The 19,653-nt window shown below is 41.7% G+C and overlaps 1 protein-coding gene across 39 annotated transcripts in view; it reads left to right on the top strand.

Moving 5' to 3' along the window:
* Positions 1–19,653, top strand: part of CaMKII (Calcium/calmodulin-dependent protein kinase II) — a 243,703-nt gene that overhangs the window by 174,132 nt on the left and 49,918 nt on the right. For 29 of the 39 annotated variants that reach the window (XM_075879738.1, XM_075879744.1, XM_075879740.1 and 26 more), the window contains exons 10-13: positions 11,792–11,914; positions 12,006–12,089; positions 14,756–14,798; positions 15,690–15,713. In XM_075879738.1, the coding sequence (XP_075735853.1) occupies positions 11,792–11,914; positions 12,006–12,089; positions 14,756–14,798; positions 15,690–15,713 (274 nt within the window). The remainder of the gene's footprint in view (positions 1–11,791; positions 11,915–12,005; positions 12,090–14,755; positions 14,799–15,689; positions 15,714–19,653) is intronic. The other 10 variants (XM_075879741.1, XM_075879734.1, XM_075879766.1 and 7 more) reach the window with 1 other exon arrangement.

Here is a 19,653-nt window from a genome sequence, read left to right as displayed (position 1 = left end):
CTGTACTTTCATTTGTAGGCATTCACCTGCTTCATCCACAAAAGAGTAGTGTGCCAATCTCATTTAGTTGCTAATCTCACCATGTCACCCTTGTCTGTGCTCTATATCTCTCTCTGATAGCTTTTTGTAATAGGTGCATTTGTCACTAAGCAACTGTGCTTGTTTTTCTTATATCTGCAAGTTTGCCCTGGATTAATGGTCTCCTTTTCTCTGTGTTGTTCGCTTTCTTTGTACATGCTTACTGTACGTGACAACACATTGTCATAATATATATTGATTAAAGAACCGTGCACAGATAAAATTGATCCAGAGCCTGTCACAATGGAACCCCTTTTGAACAACTGTGCAGTTTTTGTTGGGTAAACCACAGTTTAATCTGACAGTTTAATCTTGAAAATAATACTAATAGACTACAGATACAATCAAGACATAGTTGGTACGCATGTTGAAAGCTTTGTCAGCATAAACAGATGCAGTATACAAGAAGGGGTGTGGCGTCTGCTTCTTCTTCTATGCCTTCTTTTTATGCTGGTTGAAGTTGTTGAATGTAGCTGACTTATCCTATAAGCTTTATCAGTTATGATATGTTGGATAGCAGCAGAATTGCTTTTTCCTGCTTGAAATCTGGTAGACATGTTGTAAGGAGACGACATTGCAGTTTGTTTCCTGATGGCCACACTGGTCATGTACTTTTGTGTTATACACGTGTGCATATGAATATGTGTGGCAGAGGGAAATAAAGAAGTCATTGTGTACAGCTAACGGAATGTGGCCAGACTGTGTCTTACTAAACAGAGATGCTGTCAGCAGTTTGTGATATTTGTTTTGTATTTGTAAACATTGTAGGGGTTTCAGGGCTGCGGCTAGCCCGAGAACCCCTCAGGAAAGGGGCAGAGACCGACAGAAACCATGTTTACTGATCTGAACCTGGGCCGCAACTACCAGCTGCCAGTGGCTGCCGCATGCCACGAGCGCACCCCTGATCATCATTGTCCTCTCCTTCCTGCAGTAGGCACACTCCCGGCCGCCGCTTCCATACTGCCCCCCTCCCCTCTACAAAAGTAGAGAAGAAGAACGCGGGCGATGTCTCAAAGCTAGCCCACGCAAATGTCTTGGCTAGCCTTGGCCACAGTGGGTCGCACGGGACGTACGTGGCCCTACGTCAGCTCTCCATCAGTCGCCAGACACGGAAACTGTTCATTCGCTCGGCGAAGGCCACTTCATTGCCACTCGAAGACGGAGACGCACCGGCCTCGTTCAGGTTGACTGCCACTGTGGTCAGAAAGTGCATGACAGAACGCTGATGCTCCTAGTGTAGTATCGGTCCCGGCTAGTCGTAAGCGGTTGTCATTGTGTGTCATTGCCATTGTAGCTCTCCGTACCGTTCATGTATCGGGGGCAGCCACTCCTCTACGTGTTAGTCTTCAAACGCTGGGGACCCCAGCAGCGAGGAGGTGACGTCCATGTAGAAGCTCTGACTGCATACGCCTCCGGTACCAGATTGCCTTTCATACTCTATCTCGATGTAGTTTTAGGCAGCAAGGGCAGCCACCTTGCACGCCAGGTCAGACACACTGGTGCAGTTGCTCGCTTTAGCCACAGCTTCCTCCAACTTCTCCACCTTTTCTGTCGCCCTCTGCATGGATTCCTTCAGCTGCGTCGCCACTTCTTCCAGTCTGGATTGATATTTGTCCACTTGCTGCTGCCTTGCTTCGAGCTCCTCGATCAGTTGCTTATTCTCCATCTGAGCTGAGACAAGCATGTGTTTCAGCTTTGCAAGCTCTGCCTGCAGTGTCTCTTTTTCAACCTCACCATTCTTTAGACTGTGCTTGAGGATGGTCTCAGACTGCGGAGCTGCACTGAGCTGCTTCTTTAAATCTGAGACCTTTGCAGACAAAGCCTTCTGGCCAGTCTCGAGCCCTTGGATTCACTCCTCGGTCTCCTTTCTCTCTGCTTCCTTCGTGCTTAGTTCTTGACTGGCCTCTCGGTGGTGGCCCTGCTGGGCCTGGACAAGCTGCGAATAGAAATGAGCCACCTGTGCATTTGTAGCTCATCCAGCTGTGAGTCTTGAAGTAAGCTCTGTCGTTGGAGCTCTGCTTCGTGGCTGCGCTGCGCCCCGCCACGGTGGTCTAATGGCTAAGGTACTCGGCTGCTGCTATGGCGGCTGCATTCCCGATGGAGGTGGAAATGTTGTTGGCCCGTGTACTCAGATTAGGGTGCACGTGAAAGAACCCCAGGTGGTTGAAATTTCCGGAGCCCTTTACTACAGTGTCTCTCATAATCATATGGTGGTTTTGGGACGTCAAACCCCACAAATCAATCAATCAATCGTGGCTGTGCCGCATGTCTCGCAGCTGAGTGTCCCTCTCTAGCAGCTGCCCTTAGAACTTCAACAGCAGCAGAATCGAAAGTTGGGCTAGTTGGATATGCATGGTATAACTGTCAGTTCAAGCGCACGAATAAACAGAAAGGAAGAAAGGACAAGCGCTGCCAGGTACTGGCAGCGCTTGTCCTCTCTGCCAGGTACCTCGATGTCCGTGGTCGAGAGACTGAGTTCTTACTGTTGGGTGCCAAATGTGGGGGTTTCGTGGCTGCGGCTAGCTTGAGAACCCCTCAGGCAAGAGGCAGAGATTGACAGAAATTATGTTTACTGATTAGAACCCAAGCCGCAACTGCGCGCTGCCAGCGGCTGACGCGTGTCACGAGTGCACCAACAATCTTGATTGTCTTCTTGCTACGATAGGCCCGCTCGCAGCTGCCACTTTCATAAGCTTAAAGTATTCAATAGAATTGATCTCTCTCAAAGAAATGAACTGGGTACTGACCCAAAGGAGTACTGACAGGCGAGATAACTTTTGAGATAGATTTGTGTGGACACACAAGCATTATTCACATAATACCAATGGGTAATACAGCCTACAACATATTTAAAATCAATTTCAAAGTGTGTGTCACAGCACCGTACACAAAACGTGCCCCTGGTTTCCTTTTAAGCAATCAACTGCCACCTGCGTCATGAGTTGGTTCTCACTGCAGCGATCCTAACAAGTGCTCTCTCCTAGCAGAAATTTTCAATAGAAGCAGGGAGCAGGCATGTGTGGGAGTACAGAGGCTGGTGTCCTTGCCTCTGCAGCGCATTTTTGGGAGGTCATGGATATTTTTAACCTCTCAAAAAGAGTCTTCGTTGAAAAAGCTGTCAACGCGGTGCTCACGTGCACACGGTAGCCAGTTATGTTTTACATGAAAACTACTCTGGGTTCCTTTTCATTTGGCCCTCTCCAAAACTGAAACTGCGACTGGGGGGGCTATAAAACCCTTTCTAAATAATTCACAATTGTGCAATTGAGCAAACTAGCTTTCCAGCCATGATAAGTGTGTCGTTAGATAGTTATTAAAAAAACAACAACAAGATGCAAGACGTTTGTGTCATTGCTCCTTCAACCTTTTCAGATGCTATGTACACACTTGTGTACACCACTCATTCTCATTATTTGCATCAAGTAGAGGCTAAGAAAGAGCAGGATATATTATACATCAGATGAATTAAACGTCCTGCATGATTAATTTGTCTTCATTTAACCTTATTTTGCAGTGTACTGATGCATGTGATCACTTTTCTGAAGGCACTACCCTGTTTGACGAGTCGTGCGATGTGCTGCTTCCTGCAAACAATGAGGAAAGCAGAAATTTTCCTTGCTCACAATTGACATAACCAAAAACAAATTTGCACTATATTTCTAGCCTGTGATTAGATTATTTTATGCCAAAAGTAAGCATCAATGACTTCAGGATCAAGAGTTAGTTATTTAATTGCAACCAAATTAGAACAAGTTACTATGACACACATAAATTACAATTATCTCGTTATCTCGTTATTTTTGTTGCAGTAGAATATTGAGTGCCTTGAAGTAACGTTGTAGTCATTTGACACATTTCTTAATAGTTGCATTTGAAAGGGTTAAGGTACAGCAGTAGCCATGGAGTATAAAAAACAAAACTCAAGTGTATAACAAAAGTAGAAGCTCTTTGAGGGTGCAGTTTCTTTATTTGCTCAGGTCGGAAATTTACCAAATTTCAGTGAATTCTGACTTAACATTCTCGTAAATTACAAAGGCAACTTTTGTGTAACTTCTTCAGTTTACAAATATTTTTGTTTATTTGGAAACATGCATGTTTGCATTTTTTTCTATTATTTTAAAATGACGTAAAGTGAATTGTATGTTAGTTGCACAGATGCTTGCATTTCCGAGGGCTGGCTTTTCTCAGGACTTTCACATCTCCTGTGATATGGCTTTTCTTTTATGCGTAGGCCATGCTGAGGTTAGCACAGCTGCCACAGTAGTGTGAAAGATGGTGCCAGAGATGTTTCCATACCCTAAAGAGCACAGCAATGGAACATCCGATTGTTGTAGTGAGGGATAGTCACATGACCTGAGAAGAAACATTATGTATGACACGATACTACCGCCGAAGTTTGAATGACAAACTTCTGCCGGCCTTGGATAGGTATCGCTATTTCGCCAGTGTCAGTGGTTCACCCGCATCAATGTGCAGCCAACCTTTGCTGTGCCACTTTGCACTTCTCACTATTTTGCCATCAGTACTGCCAGAACCAGAGTATACTATGACATGCTATGCTACAAGTGAAGCCACACATGACACTTCTGCTAAGGTCATGCGACTCCGCTCAAAGGGTGGCAACCGGTTGTTACACTGCTGTGTTTCTCAGGTTACAGAAATGCACTGGCACCAGTGTTCTCGCAGTTATGCTACACAACAGCACGGGTACGTGGGACCATGGAAAACCGGTTTCCTTCTGCTTGGCACGGGAGCAGCCCAGTGGCAGTCAAATCTTGTGTGATTGGTGGGATGCTCTACTGGAATTCTCCCGTTCCTTCTAATACACCTCCAATTGTGAGAGATGACCTGCAAAGGACAGACTCTTCTTTCTAGTAGGGGAAAAAATTACGTGCCTGTTATTCTGGTGTAGTGAGATCAAGATCATTGATTTCGGAATACATTGCATAGCCACCATATTGGTTGTATGATTCAGTTAGTGTACTTACCATGTAAAAGTTACAAATAATTACCTTTTGTTGGTTCATGCTGTTGCCTTCCTTGTTCCTTGAGCAATCAAGCCATAGTGACCCCACTCAATATAATGTAGATATTCCAGCATTAATTACGTTATAATTATGCCATTTTTAGAAAAGCTGTAAAGTTTTGGCTGTTTCTTTCTGCAGGTTTTCTGAGAATTGACAAATATAATCTAAGCAATGCATTTTTTTTTTTGCTTTCTGAAGTGACCAATGGCATTTTACATTTTCTGTTATACTCTGTGATGTGAAAAAGGAAAACCACAATACATTAGAAGAAAAATGAACACAACTGCTTGCATTTCATGTCTTACATATGTGGAATATCTTAAGTTCGCTAACCACTGTTCATGTGTGTGTGGCTACAAAATATACTATTGCTGAAAAAAAAAAAAGAAATGCTTGAAGCAGAACTTTAATTTGAGCGAGCTGGTTTGGGGTCGAACATGTAGGAAAAGAGTGCAGTAAAGCACAGGGACAAAGACACTACTATGGGAGTCTGTTCCTGTGCTTTTCGTACTTCTTCCCTAAATGGTTGAAAAAATGGTACCTAGATTACTGATGAGGAGAGACTGTATTTTTAGACATTATAAAAGCGCACTTTAGGCACCAAGAAATAGCCTGCCAAAACTTTATCTTAGGCCTTCACTATCATAAATATATACAATAAATTTTTACTTAGACGTAAATAATTTTAAAAGAAAGATTTTTCTGACCTGAATATAAGACAGTAAAGCAAAAGATGTTATTGTTTATGATAAAAAAAAGGCCAGCAGTTGAATGTAGACTGGCAATTGTCTTTCCCCCTCACGATTTGGGGAACACAATCCTTGTTTATTCTGTTGCATGGTGAGTGAAGCGTCCACTGTCAAATAAACAACATCCTTGGTGTCTTTTTTTTTTTTTGCATGACTGAGAAGGATAGAGCATGCAGGAGCATATAGCCGACTACTAAAAGACCAGAAGGGAGAGATGCCTCGTACAAACTAATCTAGTTGAACCACGTAGAAGCAATGTCTTCATTCGTCGTGAGCATCTCAAAATGTAAATTACGAACAGAACAAAAGCCACATGCAGATTTTCTTTTTCTTGTCCTCTTCTCTCTCTTCGCCCCTGATGGCTATCCACGGTTTCGCATTCGCGAGCCACTCGCAATATGTAAGCCTTGCAGTGTATGTTGGCCATGCAGTGCAGCTAGCATCACTGCTGCTAGTGGTTATTTTTTGGCAGTTGTAAAACTAAAGAACTAGGCTGAACCCCCACAGAGTGCCAAGCAGTCATCGTTGCCCACGTACAGGAATAAGTGTCTCAAACAGCACCCGAAGGCGAAGCTTGCGACTAGTAAATAGTGTTTCTATAGGCACCAGTCTTGAAAAAAAAAATGCATTTGTAAGCATTATTTATTCCTTAATTTATTTAGTTAACACCCACTGTGCCCATACAACCATTTGTAGCAGTTTAGGCACACCCCAAACTAGGCATTCATAGGCAACATAAAACTACTATAACAATCCTTTTTAACATTGAATTTATGCTCACATATCAACATAGGGTATTGGGAGTGAAAAGAACAAAATTGGCATTTGCCTAAAATGCGGTCTCTACCAATGAGCTTTTCCAGTTTCCAGCACTGAATTTATTGAAGTGCTCGGATATGATGCCGTCCCGAAGATATATTTCATGTGGTTTATGATTTGGTCATAAAAAGATGCAGAGTATTATCGAAGTGCCTTATGGGGCTGGATAGTGACAAAAGTTGACTCCTGTAGTGACAGGCATGTTGACCAGTATAGTAAGAATCTACGGTGCTGGTGTTGGAGAGCCATCACTGTGATACAAAGTGCTAAATGACCGTCATTCATATTGCTTTGCCAAGGACACAAAAGAGAGACACACACTCACAGCATATGTGGCCTTTGTGTGATGTTTAGCCATGCGACTGCATTTTTGTACGCCAGAGGAAAGCCACCGAATGAACAGCTCTATATGAATGCAGAGATGCCACTCGCTAAGACTACGCTGCAGAACAACAGCCTAGAAAGAAAACTTTGTTTGCTGTGATGTTGATGTCATCACACTTCTGCTGTAGGTCTTGATAATAGCTTTTCAAACAGGCTGCCATTGAATAAACAGTGCACAGTACCCCCATTTTTTTTTGTGAGCATTAGGCCCCTGGCTACCCTGCTGTGAAAGCCAGAGGTGTACCAGCACAGCTGTAGTTATAGGCACCAGGTGGCTGTCGTACCGCGCCAGCTGCGCTTCTCCCGAAAAACGCTGCGAGCGACGACAGGGGTGATACTGGCATATGAAGCAGACAATGTGGAGAAGATTCTGCTACTTCTGGCATCGCATTCATAGAGTAGCAGTGGTGTTTCGTTTTCAACAATCTAAAGCTGTACGCTGTTGAGTTTGTCGTCCAAGGCAAAGTGAAGCAGTAGCAACAGCGTTTGTTGAACATTGCACAAATCTTTCAACTGTCCGACAGGTGTTCAGATAATGGGGCCCGTCGTAGGATTTCTGGGAGACTTCCACGCAGTCGTTCATGGACATGGCAGCGTTAAATAGTCGCCAAGTCACCTAGGAAGGATGACATGTGTCCCTTTCATGTCTTTACACTTGAGAGCACCGTCGGAACATCAAATGACTCAGCTTCTCTGCGTGATGCTGTGCGTTGTGTTTGTTTGCATTTGGAGGCGAACCAGAAGGCACATGATGGCTTCTCCCTATCCCGGCTGCACATAAAACTGGCCTGACTGGTTATATAATTTAAAATAAACATCTTTGCTGCATTTTAACTACCGAACTGGCTGTTCCACACTACTGTCCATAAGTCTCCTGCAGGAACGGGGCCAGGATTTTTTCACGGGGGGGGGGGGGGGGGTGCACCTTTGACAAGTGAATTATTTTAGGAGGGCAGGGAGGATCGAAACATATGAGTTGCGTTTTGACTATGCCTGCTTTTGGGGGAGGGGGGGGGGGGCAGATGGATAAATGGCAAAAAAAGGGGGGAGGGGAACTATAGCCTACCCATAACCCCCCTTGCACTGCTCTTGGGCATTGGGCTTCTAGGGAAAGGCAAGTCCTGACAGTGCAAGTGTACACGTGGCAATTTCAGTTATATTGCACTGCAACTTTCATGGCTTGACCTGCTGGCATGCGTATTTTCGTGTGTTTGCTCCAGTAAAGGGTAGCCCTTGCATGAAGCAGGCCACGTGCGTGAAATAGCAGAATATAAAAGTAACAACGAGTGCAAATTGCATTGCAAGTGCACCCCACTGATATGCAACAAGCTACAATGTAGTAGGTCATCATTTTTATTTCTATTTTAAATGCAAAGCATTTCTGAATTCACTTTGAGCATTTCTATCTAAGTGTCTGCCTATCGAGACACCGAAGTCAATATAGGCACTTTCATGGTCGCTTCCTTAAGCAACTAATTGGTATTAACCAATATTGGTATTAACCAATATTGACATAGGTGGTTTCAGGCGTATGATGAACATGACTGTCTGGTTGTAACATGAGTAGCACAGAAATCTTGGCATGCATGTTATGAAACCCTTTCCTACAGCCACGTTTGACACATACACGGGCCACAGAATGCGTGTATGAGCTGCAGGTGATTTACCATTTATATCTACCCAGAAACAGCCATCTACTTCGTTACACTTGACTCAAAGCTAAAAAAATGCAGCATAGACTCACTGGCTACTTTGCTTAAAACCGATCCACAATGCGTGGGATCTGCCGAATCTTCCCTAATACTGTTATTGTGCCTACAGGTTAACATTCTTCCCTAACATTGATGAAAAAGAGCGTACACCTCTCGTTTATTTTTCGTCTTTCTTTACTCAATGGTTTCCCGATTGCACTTGTTCCTGTGTTATAGTTGTTGCCTGCTCCCATCTTGTTTTCCTTCTTTTTTCGATGCTTCATCGACCCTAATATTTTAACAGAGAATGTAATCTTCAGGCTTTGTACACTTCACGTAAATTTCTACAGCACACTACAGAAGCAACAACAGTAAAACGAAACGAAAGCAACATCCAGCCCTGCGCTCCCCCAGCAAGCGCCTGCGCCCGTTCCAGCACCCACATGCTATTAGTTCCCCGTTGACACCAACAGAGGTGCGACTAGTCCAAACTCTCCCCGTGCCCGGTGCCTATAGAAGACTAAATAAAGCAGTCCACATGAATGCAGACTTTGCTGTGCGTGTACACCCATCATCAAAAAAGTGTAGATTCGGAGAAGTGACCTCAATCAAATAAAACTTAATCGCCATGCCGTCTAACACGGAGCGTCTGGTGTCGAGACATCGCAGTGCGCCTTGCAGTCTTTTTTGCTCGTGTCAATGTCTTCTTACTTGCTTGGAACATAATAGCTTATTACATGTAGCATTTTGCAGTAGGGGCGCTTTCTTTTTTCAATCTGTCATGCTCTCCATTTGATAGGGGAATGGTTGACGTGACGCATACGCTGCTCGCTTTACCCGATTAAAGATAAATTGATATGTGTCAGTGACAAAGTGTTGCTACATACAGCATTAGTGGCCTCCTGTGCATGCTCTTTTGGTAAAAACGTACCGTGTAGTACTGAAATACGAATGAGGGCACTGAAATACAAGAGGCACCGAGTCACAAATATTCTTCAGCTTATATTCATAAGTTGAGAAGGTCCAGCTGCTGCATGCTATCTGTCTGATAAAGGTATAACAAACAACATATCCATCATCGCTAGCATGCCCCATCGAACAGAGCGTGCAGCAGATGAAACGAAGAAAGCAACGCCTACTGCATAATGCTACATGTAATCAGCTAGACGTTTGCAAATGATTAAAAAGACATGGCTGCACGTGGGAAAGGATGCACACATGCACTGCGATGTCTCGACACCAGGCACTCAACATCGGACGGTGCAGCAATGCATTTTTATCTGATTTATCGGGACTCATGTGTTCAGACTTAATTTGCCAATGGGTGTACCTCTGAGCCGATGCCTGGCAGATCTCATTCGAAGGTTTCAAATGTGCTCGTCAGGAGACTCATTTTGGATGCTGTGTAACGTTCACTGTGCACCACAACACAGTTTTTGTGGCTTCAGAGGTTGTTTGCATGGTGCTTTACTTCACGGTAGATGTTTGCTCTGCCATTTTAATTTCTTTTGGCATCATTTTCTTTTGCTGCAGCTATGCTTTAAGAGTGGTCTGTCTGTTATCTTTGAAGACAACATGCTGTTACTTTACTGCTCTAACTTGAATTTCGAGTTTATATTCCCTTCAAGAGCCCTGTAGCACATTTTGAACATGGTCAGATTGCTGATCGGTAGTTGAGGCTCCCAAGAATACGGTAGCCACACATTTACTTTGGCAAAATTACTTTGGCATGTGATTTGTGAAGTGTCATGCATTAATAATGAGGCTATTTTATGAAAATTCAGAAGAGTGTTGCACGGCCTCTTTAACACTTTGTTGCTGGTCATAGCAGTTTCTCATCTCACAGGTTCCTAACCTATAAATGGGGGCAGGCCAAAAAAAGAAAGTGGAATTTGAGGTTTCATGTATAGCACTTGTTGGACAGCATCATATTGGTGTGTTTTATTGCTTGGGCATAGTTTCTGACTGAGCGGAATGCTTGCGCAAATTGTCTACACTGGTGTGTAAAAAAACGTACAGACCACTTTTATGTAATGCAAACACTGATTTACAGAATGCCATAAAATGTATGACAGGTTTGCCTTCGACGTTAACAAACAGGGGCGACACACGTGGCCGAAAAAGTTTTTTGTTTGGGACACCCATTTTCGTTTTTGCGACAAGCTCAAAATTTCATTATGGCAAAGCAGTAAGTGTTAGTGTTGCATAATAATTCTTGATTTTGTGACATCGCACCTTCTTGCATAGAGTTCTGCAGGTCTTTCTTCCTGCAAAAATCATTTCACTGAGCAAGAGATTATGTGGATTAGGATTATGTGGATTAGAAATTAGGAGACTGTCCAGCTTTTTTAAGAGAAGCGTGGCATCGTTTTTTGTTTTCCTCTGTAAATTCAAGATAAAAATGATTCCAACAGTATATCCCATTATTTTAAAATTGTCTTGCAAAAGCTTTCTATTGAAAGTTAAAGTTACGTCAATATAATTTACAGAAAAATATTCTAGAGCACTGATACTGGAAATTCTTGTAGAGCGTCTTGACCCCACGTCTTACTTCCGGTTTTACTGCCAACTTTCACAACCTATATAATACTCAGACTTGGCATGAATGAATTTTTTATTAGAACATTTAATCGATAAAGCATATATTTACACCTTGCAGCATTTGCGTCTTAGTGAGGAAACTCGTGAACTACTTATGTTTTTATAAGAAGGCAGACTGCCAAGCGAACTTGAAATGTTTGTTCTGAACTTGCTATAGGTGCTACTTGGAGTCTACAAAGTATAAAGATTCCTTGTACAAACCTGTGTGATAATTCATTCTTTTTCAACAGTTTTATTTCTGCTAAAAAGTGTGCAAAACCATTTGGTCTAGTGGTAACAACCGCAGCAACTCGCTTGTGAATAGATTGTTGCACACTGTTACTGCCTAGCAACTCGTAAGAGGCGTGCATTCGTTCAAGTTTCGCCATTTGCGAATTGAGCACTGTCCATCATTTTCTGTTTGTTTATGTAATGCAGCATACTTGTCATTTTCACTATGCAGTATCCATCTCCAGAATGGGACACAGTTACCCCAGAGGCCAAGAATCTCATCAACAGTATGCTGACGGTCAACCCAGCTAAGCGAATCACTGCCGCTGAGGCCCTGAAGCACCCGTGGATCTGCGTCAGTATCTTGTTCCTTGCAGTTCCTGAATTAAACAGCATCATGAAGCTGTGCACAGCATTGTTCCAACTATTGCAATTTCTTTTTTCAGCAACGGGAACGTGTTGCCTCTACGCTACACCGCCAAGAGACTGTGGACTGCTTGAAGAAGTTCAATGCTCGTCGCAAGCTAAAGGTAAGCATTTAATTTTGTGTCAAGTGTTTGATTATCAGAGAGCACAATACTGATATGGGTAAAGGCTATTTGGGAGACGGAATTGTTCTGCCATGAAGAACTCTGGCTTTGGTTTGCACTGCAAAGAAATATAACCACCTTGCCAATTGGCCAAGATATTAGCTGTATCCTCTCCTACTTTTTTTTTGGTTTCCAGAGGTTTTATGTCGCTATGAATGAGAATAGGCTAATAATGCCATCAAGCTGTTATTTAGGAACTTCTTGTTTACATTCTTTTTAACATTTACTTTGTTTTTAATGAAGGGTGTAATTACTTACTTTTGGCTGTGCAAAAAATAAATTTTATTTGTGCTGGAGGTCAACAAATGTAAAGAACTACTGAAACTTGAATTGCTAGAAGTGTACCTCTTAAATGGTATTTTTTTTTCACTTTCTGAGCAGGCCCAATGAGCAGTACAAATTTAACAATTTTTTTACCCCCTTTTGGTGCAACCTGTATGGGACAGTGAAAAAAAAAGAAAATGCAAGCCAAGATGCTAGTATTATATTTATGATTGCACCAGGTACAGCTTGTAGTAGACTGGAAAAAAAGAAGACTGCTTTGTCTTCAGACGTGAATGCAGTCACCGTTGCATGTTGATATAACCTCAAGCATAAACTTAAGCTTAACCTATAGGAGATACATCTGTTAGCACAAATTTATGCAATCAATTTTAGGCATGTAGAGATAATGTAGATGAAAAAATCCCAGTTAATATTTTCTGTGTTGTACAATTTGAACTTGCTGTTTGATGACATTATCTGATAAGAATGTTGCTGTACTAAAGGCTGTACTCAGCTCAAATCACCAGGAGAACATAGCATTGTAAAAATGTTTTTTATGCCTTTTAAAGTGAAATGCGTGTGTTTTCGGAAAGCCTATGCACTTGGTTGATTCAAGAGTAGTCTTAAGTGTTGCAGTGTCTTACATTTTCAGTCATATATTTAGTTGTTTGAGTAAATTACGTTTTTTAAAGGTGATCCTATCGAAGATTTTATTTCAGGTTGTGTGTTAGTCCACACTGCAATGAGCCACCTTTAATGATATGTGTTAGCCAAGCCATGTGATGTCAAGTTGTTGAGTGATGAGTAAAAAAAGTGTCTGCTTGTTTTCCTTGAAATAAAAGATGGTTCATTAAATGAATCGCCTAAATTATTAAAAGCTGGATGGTATTGAAGTCTTGTATTGCTAGTACTAGTATTTCTGGCTTCATTTAGTAGCTGTCGACTCCACTATCGTGTGATGAAGCATTAGCTGAGAGTGCCCTTTGAGCTGACAAGCACATTGCATACATTGCATGCTCACGTTCATGTCTTTCAAGAGTTACGTTACTACACACCACAGAAAGAAGTTAAATTTCAAAGTGAACATCGTTCGCTCATCTCCTTGTGGGTGCCACACTTCAAGATAAGGCAATGATCTACAATACCAAGTCTGTTACCTGAATGAAGGTGCTTTGCCATGCACCAAAGAGGGCCTCGATGTACTCCTCATCTGCCGCTCGGAGTGACGAGCGGGGAGGGCATGGGCATTGAAGCACAGCAGAACAGCATAAACTTCAGAGAAAAAAAAAGGACACAGCTTACCCACACATCATGTGTGTGTGACGTGCCGATGCGTATGCATCGTGCAATCTTCCGACTCTGGTATGTGAGAACACGAAGAAGTCTGGCTTTCGAAGGCTAGACAGGGCAAGTGGCAAGGCTGTGAAGCTTGCCTTCTGACATCATGGTTGCATGTCACTTCAAAAAGCATTTTAATTTCTGCTTGTAATGAACCAATGTGAAAAATTCTCATAGTAGTTTGCTCTTGATTGGGCACATAACAACTTCTAGTGCATAACTAAATTTGCTATGTGGTAGGGTGAAGAGCCCTGTAATAGTGACTGAAGTTGAAAACGCATGCCATGTGTTATGATCCCCATGAATTAGGTAGTGAGCTCCATTATAGAAACTTGTCTTGGTCATTGGTTGTCAAAAGTGCTCACATATGCCAGTCAAATTTTATATCATTGAGTTGTTGAAGGTCACATTACAAGTTCGTAATACTTTTGCTCAAGGGATGCCTCCCATACGTACCTGCACAGCTCGTGTGTGTGTGCTTATGTGTGTGATCACCAGGCGAGGGGGGGTTAAACCAGTCATTAAATTTTGCTTAATGTGTCCAGACTCCCTTTCCCTCGCCCTGGTTTCAAAGCTGGCTACATCACCCTATTCACAACTCTTTCCTTTTTCACATAACACTTCTCTGAATTTGATTTAGTATGAGTCACGTCCTCGGCTGCTGCATCTCTGGGAACGCAGTTTGCCACTCCCTTTCAGTTGTGTTAAACACTCCATACGTTCTGCTTTCGATATCACAGTCACAGGGTGGGTGCATTCACAAATGATGTGTGGTACCACATGACCACTTGATCGAATTCCTTTCATGAAAACAAGAGCTACTTTCTGCTTGACATTTGAAGCTGTGCCACATTTTGGGGGAGATCATTCATTGCCCTCTAGTTTTGTGTCAGAATTTTTTTTAGCATATGAGTTGTGGTCAGTGTTTTGACAGTGTAGTTGTCATTAAATGTGTGTGCAGCTATTTGTTGTCATCGTAACGTCATTCTTGATATTTCTTTTAGGGAGCGATCTTAACAACTATGCTGGCTACTCGCAACTTCTCAAGTAAGTGCCTCTAGCTAGAGACAAGGACAGAAACTCCTTGTGTGGGCGAGGTGGGAAGCACTGAACAGTGGTAGTCCAATTGTCTTTTCACTATTTAGTCTCAACTGGTTCTGCATTTTTCAGAGAAACTGCGCAGTTTCACATCTGGTGCTTTTTTTTATGTCCTCACATTCCCAGCTTTATCTTACTGTGTGTGTATGTGTGTGTGTGTGTTTAAAGGCAGCAGTTAATGTCGGCTTACTGAGATTGCATTTTGTGTGCTTTACAGTATATCTGCTTACAGTTTGGCTAAAGGGCGCAGGAAAACTGCAGGTTATCCACGGGGAAATGAAATATTAAACCAAGGCTTTTTGAGCACTGGTTTCGTCTATAAGGAATGTGATTTTGCTGTGCTTTGAGACATCTCTGCTAGCATCTGTGTGTGCAAACACTGCATGTTTATCAGTGTCTGTGTGTTACACTTACTCTGTAAACTGTTGCATTTGATCTTTTCTTTTTCTTACTAGTAATATGGAGTAGCAGGTTATGAGGTGAAAGAGAGACATGTTTATAATTTTTTGCTTTTGCATTATTTCTAAATAGGCTTTTTCTTGTGTGCCTCTTTTTCCAATTTACTGTCTGTTCTCTACTGTGCTTTTCTTTAGGGCTTTGATGCTTCTGTGTTTGTACCTTCTTAAAGCACTCTTTCATGCCTTCTTTCAAGATCTAAATCTTAATTTTTCTTTATTTCTGATCAACCTTAAGCATGTGCCCCCATTCCTTCCCTTTTTGCAACAAGTGCTTTTTGCTTATATATATAGTAAACAAAAGAAGACGAAGAATCATCTCAATTCATGGTTTTAAGCATATTTTTTATTATCCTTGTTTACGCTTTTCATGCTTTACCTGCAGGTCATGTTACTACTCCCAACACAGGTAAAAACTCTCATTTCATCTTGTAACTTCTTAGTACATGTAAAAAAATGCTGTAAAACTTGAAAACCATTAATCCTTTTTGGAATGGACGTGTCGACTTGACATATTTTATCACCCTAAGAAAAAGCGTTTGAAGCCAAGTTTATTTATTATGTTGATGTATGGTAATATCACAATCTCTAAACACGTTTGGAAGCTACCATTGGTTCCTTTGAAGGTAGCATTCCATATGTGGCATTTCATTTTCTAAACTTTGTTTTAATTGGAAAACTTTTGTTTGAGGAAAAAAAAACACTTTTTGACAACTTTTGCAGCAGTTCCATACTGGGTTCTGTCTTGAACATTCATTTACATTTTTGCTTCATGACTCAAGCTTTATTGTAGCCACAATTTTTATCAGAGGTAGGGGCAATTTTTTCAGAAGCATGATAGCAAAAGCCTCATGCTCCCCTTGCAGCTACAGCTCTCTCCTGTGGCACTGCTGCTCCTTTCATTCTTCAGCATGTGCCTGCTAGGACTCTGTCTGCCTGCTCTTGTTGCTTGAAGCATGCTTTTGCCTTCTTGCGACGTCACTAATGGGAAAATGTCAACCTCATAAATGCTCCTGTTTTATTTCCAAGTACTTGGAATTACTAGAAACACTGTGTAGACAGTTGAAGCCTTTACCGTAGCTTTTATGAAATGCGTATAAACAAGTAGCTAGTATTTATTTTTTGCTGTGTATTTGGAGCATCTCCAAAGTTTTGATCACTTTTTTTTGCTTGAAGCCATGAGCCATTGGATTATGAATGTCATTAGAGCTGTGACATTTTCTTGTATAAGAATTATGAAAAATTGGTACAAAATGTGTATAATCTGATGCTTAATAAAATATGCATTGCCGTGAAGTACTTTGTGCTATCACGTTGCAGCTATTGCTAATACTTGACAAAAAGTGGTTGAGATGGAAACCTGCCCTTGCTCTTCTGGCACTTGTTGATGACTAAGCTGAGATGGCAACCATGCTGTCTACATGCTTGTGAATTTCACTGTAGCACCAGCATTTCTGGTAGCTAGGACAGCTACAATGTTCAAATTGTAGTGAAAGACGTGGGTGGAAAAATTCAGTGTTTTGTAGAAGTGGCCAGTATTTTCATACCAGTTTTTATTGTAGCATTACACCGTAATGTCGGCATTCATGGGAACTAGGACAGCTACAGTTCTCTAATCTTAGTGAAAATTACACGCGAGAAATTCAGTGTTACTTTGTAAAAGTGGTATTCTCATTCCAGTTTACGATTTTTCCATAGTTTTATTGCAACTGGCATTCACTTACGATGGTCGGTGTCTTGACATGAATGCAGACTGGTTCACTTCTGATGGTGAAGTTTTGAGAAGTGGTTAGGAATATCGAATGCTTAGTGTGTTGGCATTTCTTAAGTAGGCTGAAAAACGGAAGAAATAGGGGATGTAAGAAAGAATGGACTTCTTGGGTCATTTGTTATGGCCTCTGTTCATTCTGCACAGTCATTGGCTGGTTTTGTGATCATAAGAACATTCTTGGTAATAGTTGGATTGTTTGTTTTGAACTCAGTAAGTAAATAAATTAATATACATCTATTTCTCTTTAGAAACACTGACAAAGTAACTATGTTAGTCCTTCTAGCCTCGGTCAACAGTTATCTGCTTATTTGGTTTTGTTCTCTCTTGCATACTTGTGAGGCAGCATGTGGCTTACTACACCCACGCTATTTTTAACACTACGTACCCGAGTCAGTCACTTGTCACATACTGAGTGCGCTGGGACAGTACTTAGTGATGCACATCATTGTTTCTAAAACTACTAGTGTGCTTGCTATTGCGGGCTTCATCTCTCCTATGCACCTCGCCAAAACATGTATTGCCAGGCATCACTTTTACGTTTAGCTAGCTTAAGGTGCTTAAAAATGCGTAGTTTGATTTGGCTACTTTGTGCCGGTCAGGCTGATGCAGGAAAAAACGAGAATGCCCCCCTGTACTCGACGAGCGTGGCCAGAATTCTTAACAATAATAGCGCTTCTTGTGCTTGCTGCAGCTGTTACAGGGTGCCACCACATCCTAGCAGCACACTTGTCCTCATACTGAAAGTGTTCGAATACATTTAAAGACACAAACAAAGAAAGCTTTCAGTCATAACGCTCGCTGACAAGACCTCTTCCCCCTTTGTCATTCCTATTTGTGTGGCTTCAAGCGTACTCTTCAGTTCGAAAAAGAAGTACTCAAAAAGAAGAACTCATATAACTTTGCTTTTACTTAGTGAATTAAAAACTTTGCAACAAGCAAATCACAAGGCAAATTACTCCGATATTGCATCAGGTCATTAATTGATCACTCCGAAAGTGCTGCAGGGCCCTTTCAATTAGTATATATTATAACTACTACTTAACTGTATAACAGGTTATGTTTATATTCTTAGGCATTGATTTATAGACAAGTGCGAGATGTAGCATCAGGCAAGTTTGTAACAATTAAAATGCAATTTTTTTTGCCTTTAAATGTTGGCTGCCTACGTTTTGCAAATGCTTTGTAAAGAAAGGCATTCAAGTCGTAGCACACTTGATATTAAAACTGTGACACTGGTCTGTCTTGCTGTTTTTCTTAATTTTTGTTTCTAGTGCTAATTTGTTCTTTAGAGTTTTTCTTGTTTCACAAAAAGAAAAGATCGGTTTCTGGTGTATTTGCTTGTAGTGTTCAACATCTTGGGTGCAGAAAAAGAACTGCGAGCATGATAAGATAACGATGGAGCACTTTTTTTAAGGTGTCTGTCTGCACCAAACATGTTTAGTTCCAAATCTCACCTACTAGCATAACACCATGTCATTTTGTTATTGTCTCTAGCGGTCATTAATAGATTTAAAATGCGTGCCTGGATCATTTTGATGGGAGGGGGCACTGCATAAACTGCCTGATTTTTGGCAACATTGCCTGTGGATGCTTATGCTTTTTTCACTGATTTTTGAAATATTATAGCACATAGCAGAGTGTGTGGTTGGTGTCGTTTCTTGAGCACATGTTTGTTCATTTATGTTTTACAGACTTGCACTTCTCACTTATTTGACGCCTTACATGCATGCTTCTGGTGCAAATGTTCAGCAATTGCTAGCGTGTTCTGCTCACTGATGCCAATATTATAGTGATGAAAGACCATGATAGGGTCTGCAGGTCACGTCTATGTGCTTCTTTCCTTTCTTGGGATTAGTCCAGCTGTGCCTGAGAGTAAATTATTAGTAAAGGGAGAAGGTGTTATCGTGGAATAAATGCGTAAAATGCTTATGCAATGAGCCAGTAAGTCAGAACCCTTGACCCCACATTTTCCTTATTTCCAACTGTGCGAATTGCTTTTTCGATAAGAGCTAGTATGGTGGTGCTGATGGTGTTTGTGTGCATTGAAGTGAGGTGCTGTGGTGATGATGGTGGTGATGATGATGGTCGTTTGCACTGTATGCATCCCCATACGAGAATGCATTTGGAACAGGGCAGTGTTTGTGGTAGTAGCACCTTATAGAAAACATTGCGGCTCGTGCTGTGAATCGATTTTTCACCATAGAAAGCTTAATCCCCTGGCTGTGCACATGAATCCCCTGTTGGCTTTGTTTGCCATATATTAGTTAAAATTCCTTCGCATTCCATATCAGTCATTTAATAAAGTGTGCGTAAATTGTCGAAATGTCTGAAACTAATGGTCGTTCTATGTGGGGGGAGAGCTTTGGCAGCGTGGTGTGCAGTTGTATTTTGGCAAATAACACTGCTAGGAAATGTTTCTAAGAGGCAACAGAGCTATGTGCTGAGTAAACTCACTTAATTTGTCTAGCGTTATTGCTTTGTAAAGACAGGGAGCTTAAATGCAGATTTTTTTTTGTTTGTTGTAGATGTGCTGTAGCTTTTGTAAAGTATTAAAACAATGTCTCATCCTGTAAAGGTT

Source organism: Rhipicephalus microplus, chromosome X, assembly GCF_043290135.1.
Source record: "Rhipicephalus microplus isolate Deutch F79 chromosome X, USDA_Rmic, whole genome shotgun sequence".
In the NCBI taxonomy this organism is placed as follows: Eukaryota; Metazoa; Arthropoda; class Arachnida; order Ixodida; family Ixodidae; genus Rhipicephalus; species Rhipicephalus microplus.
Note: the sequence above shows the minus strand (reverse complement) of the source record. Positions and strands in the feature narration are given on the sequence as shown.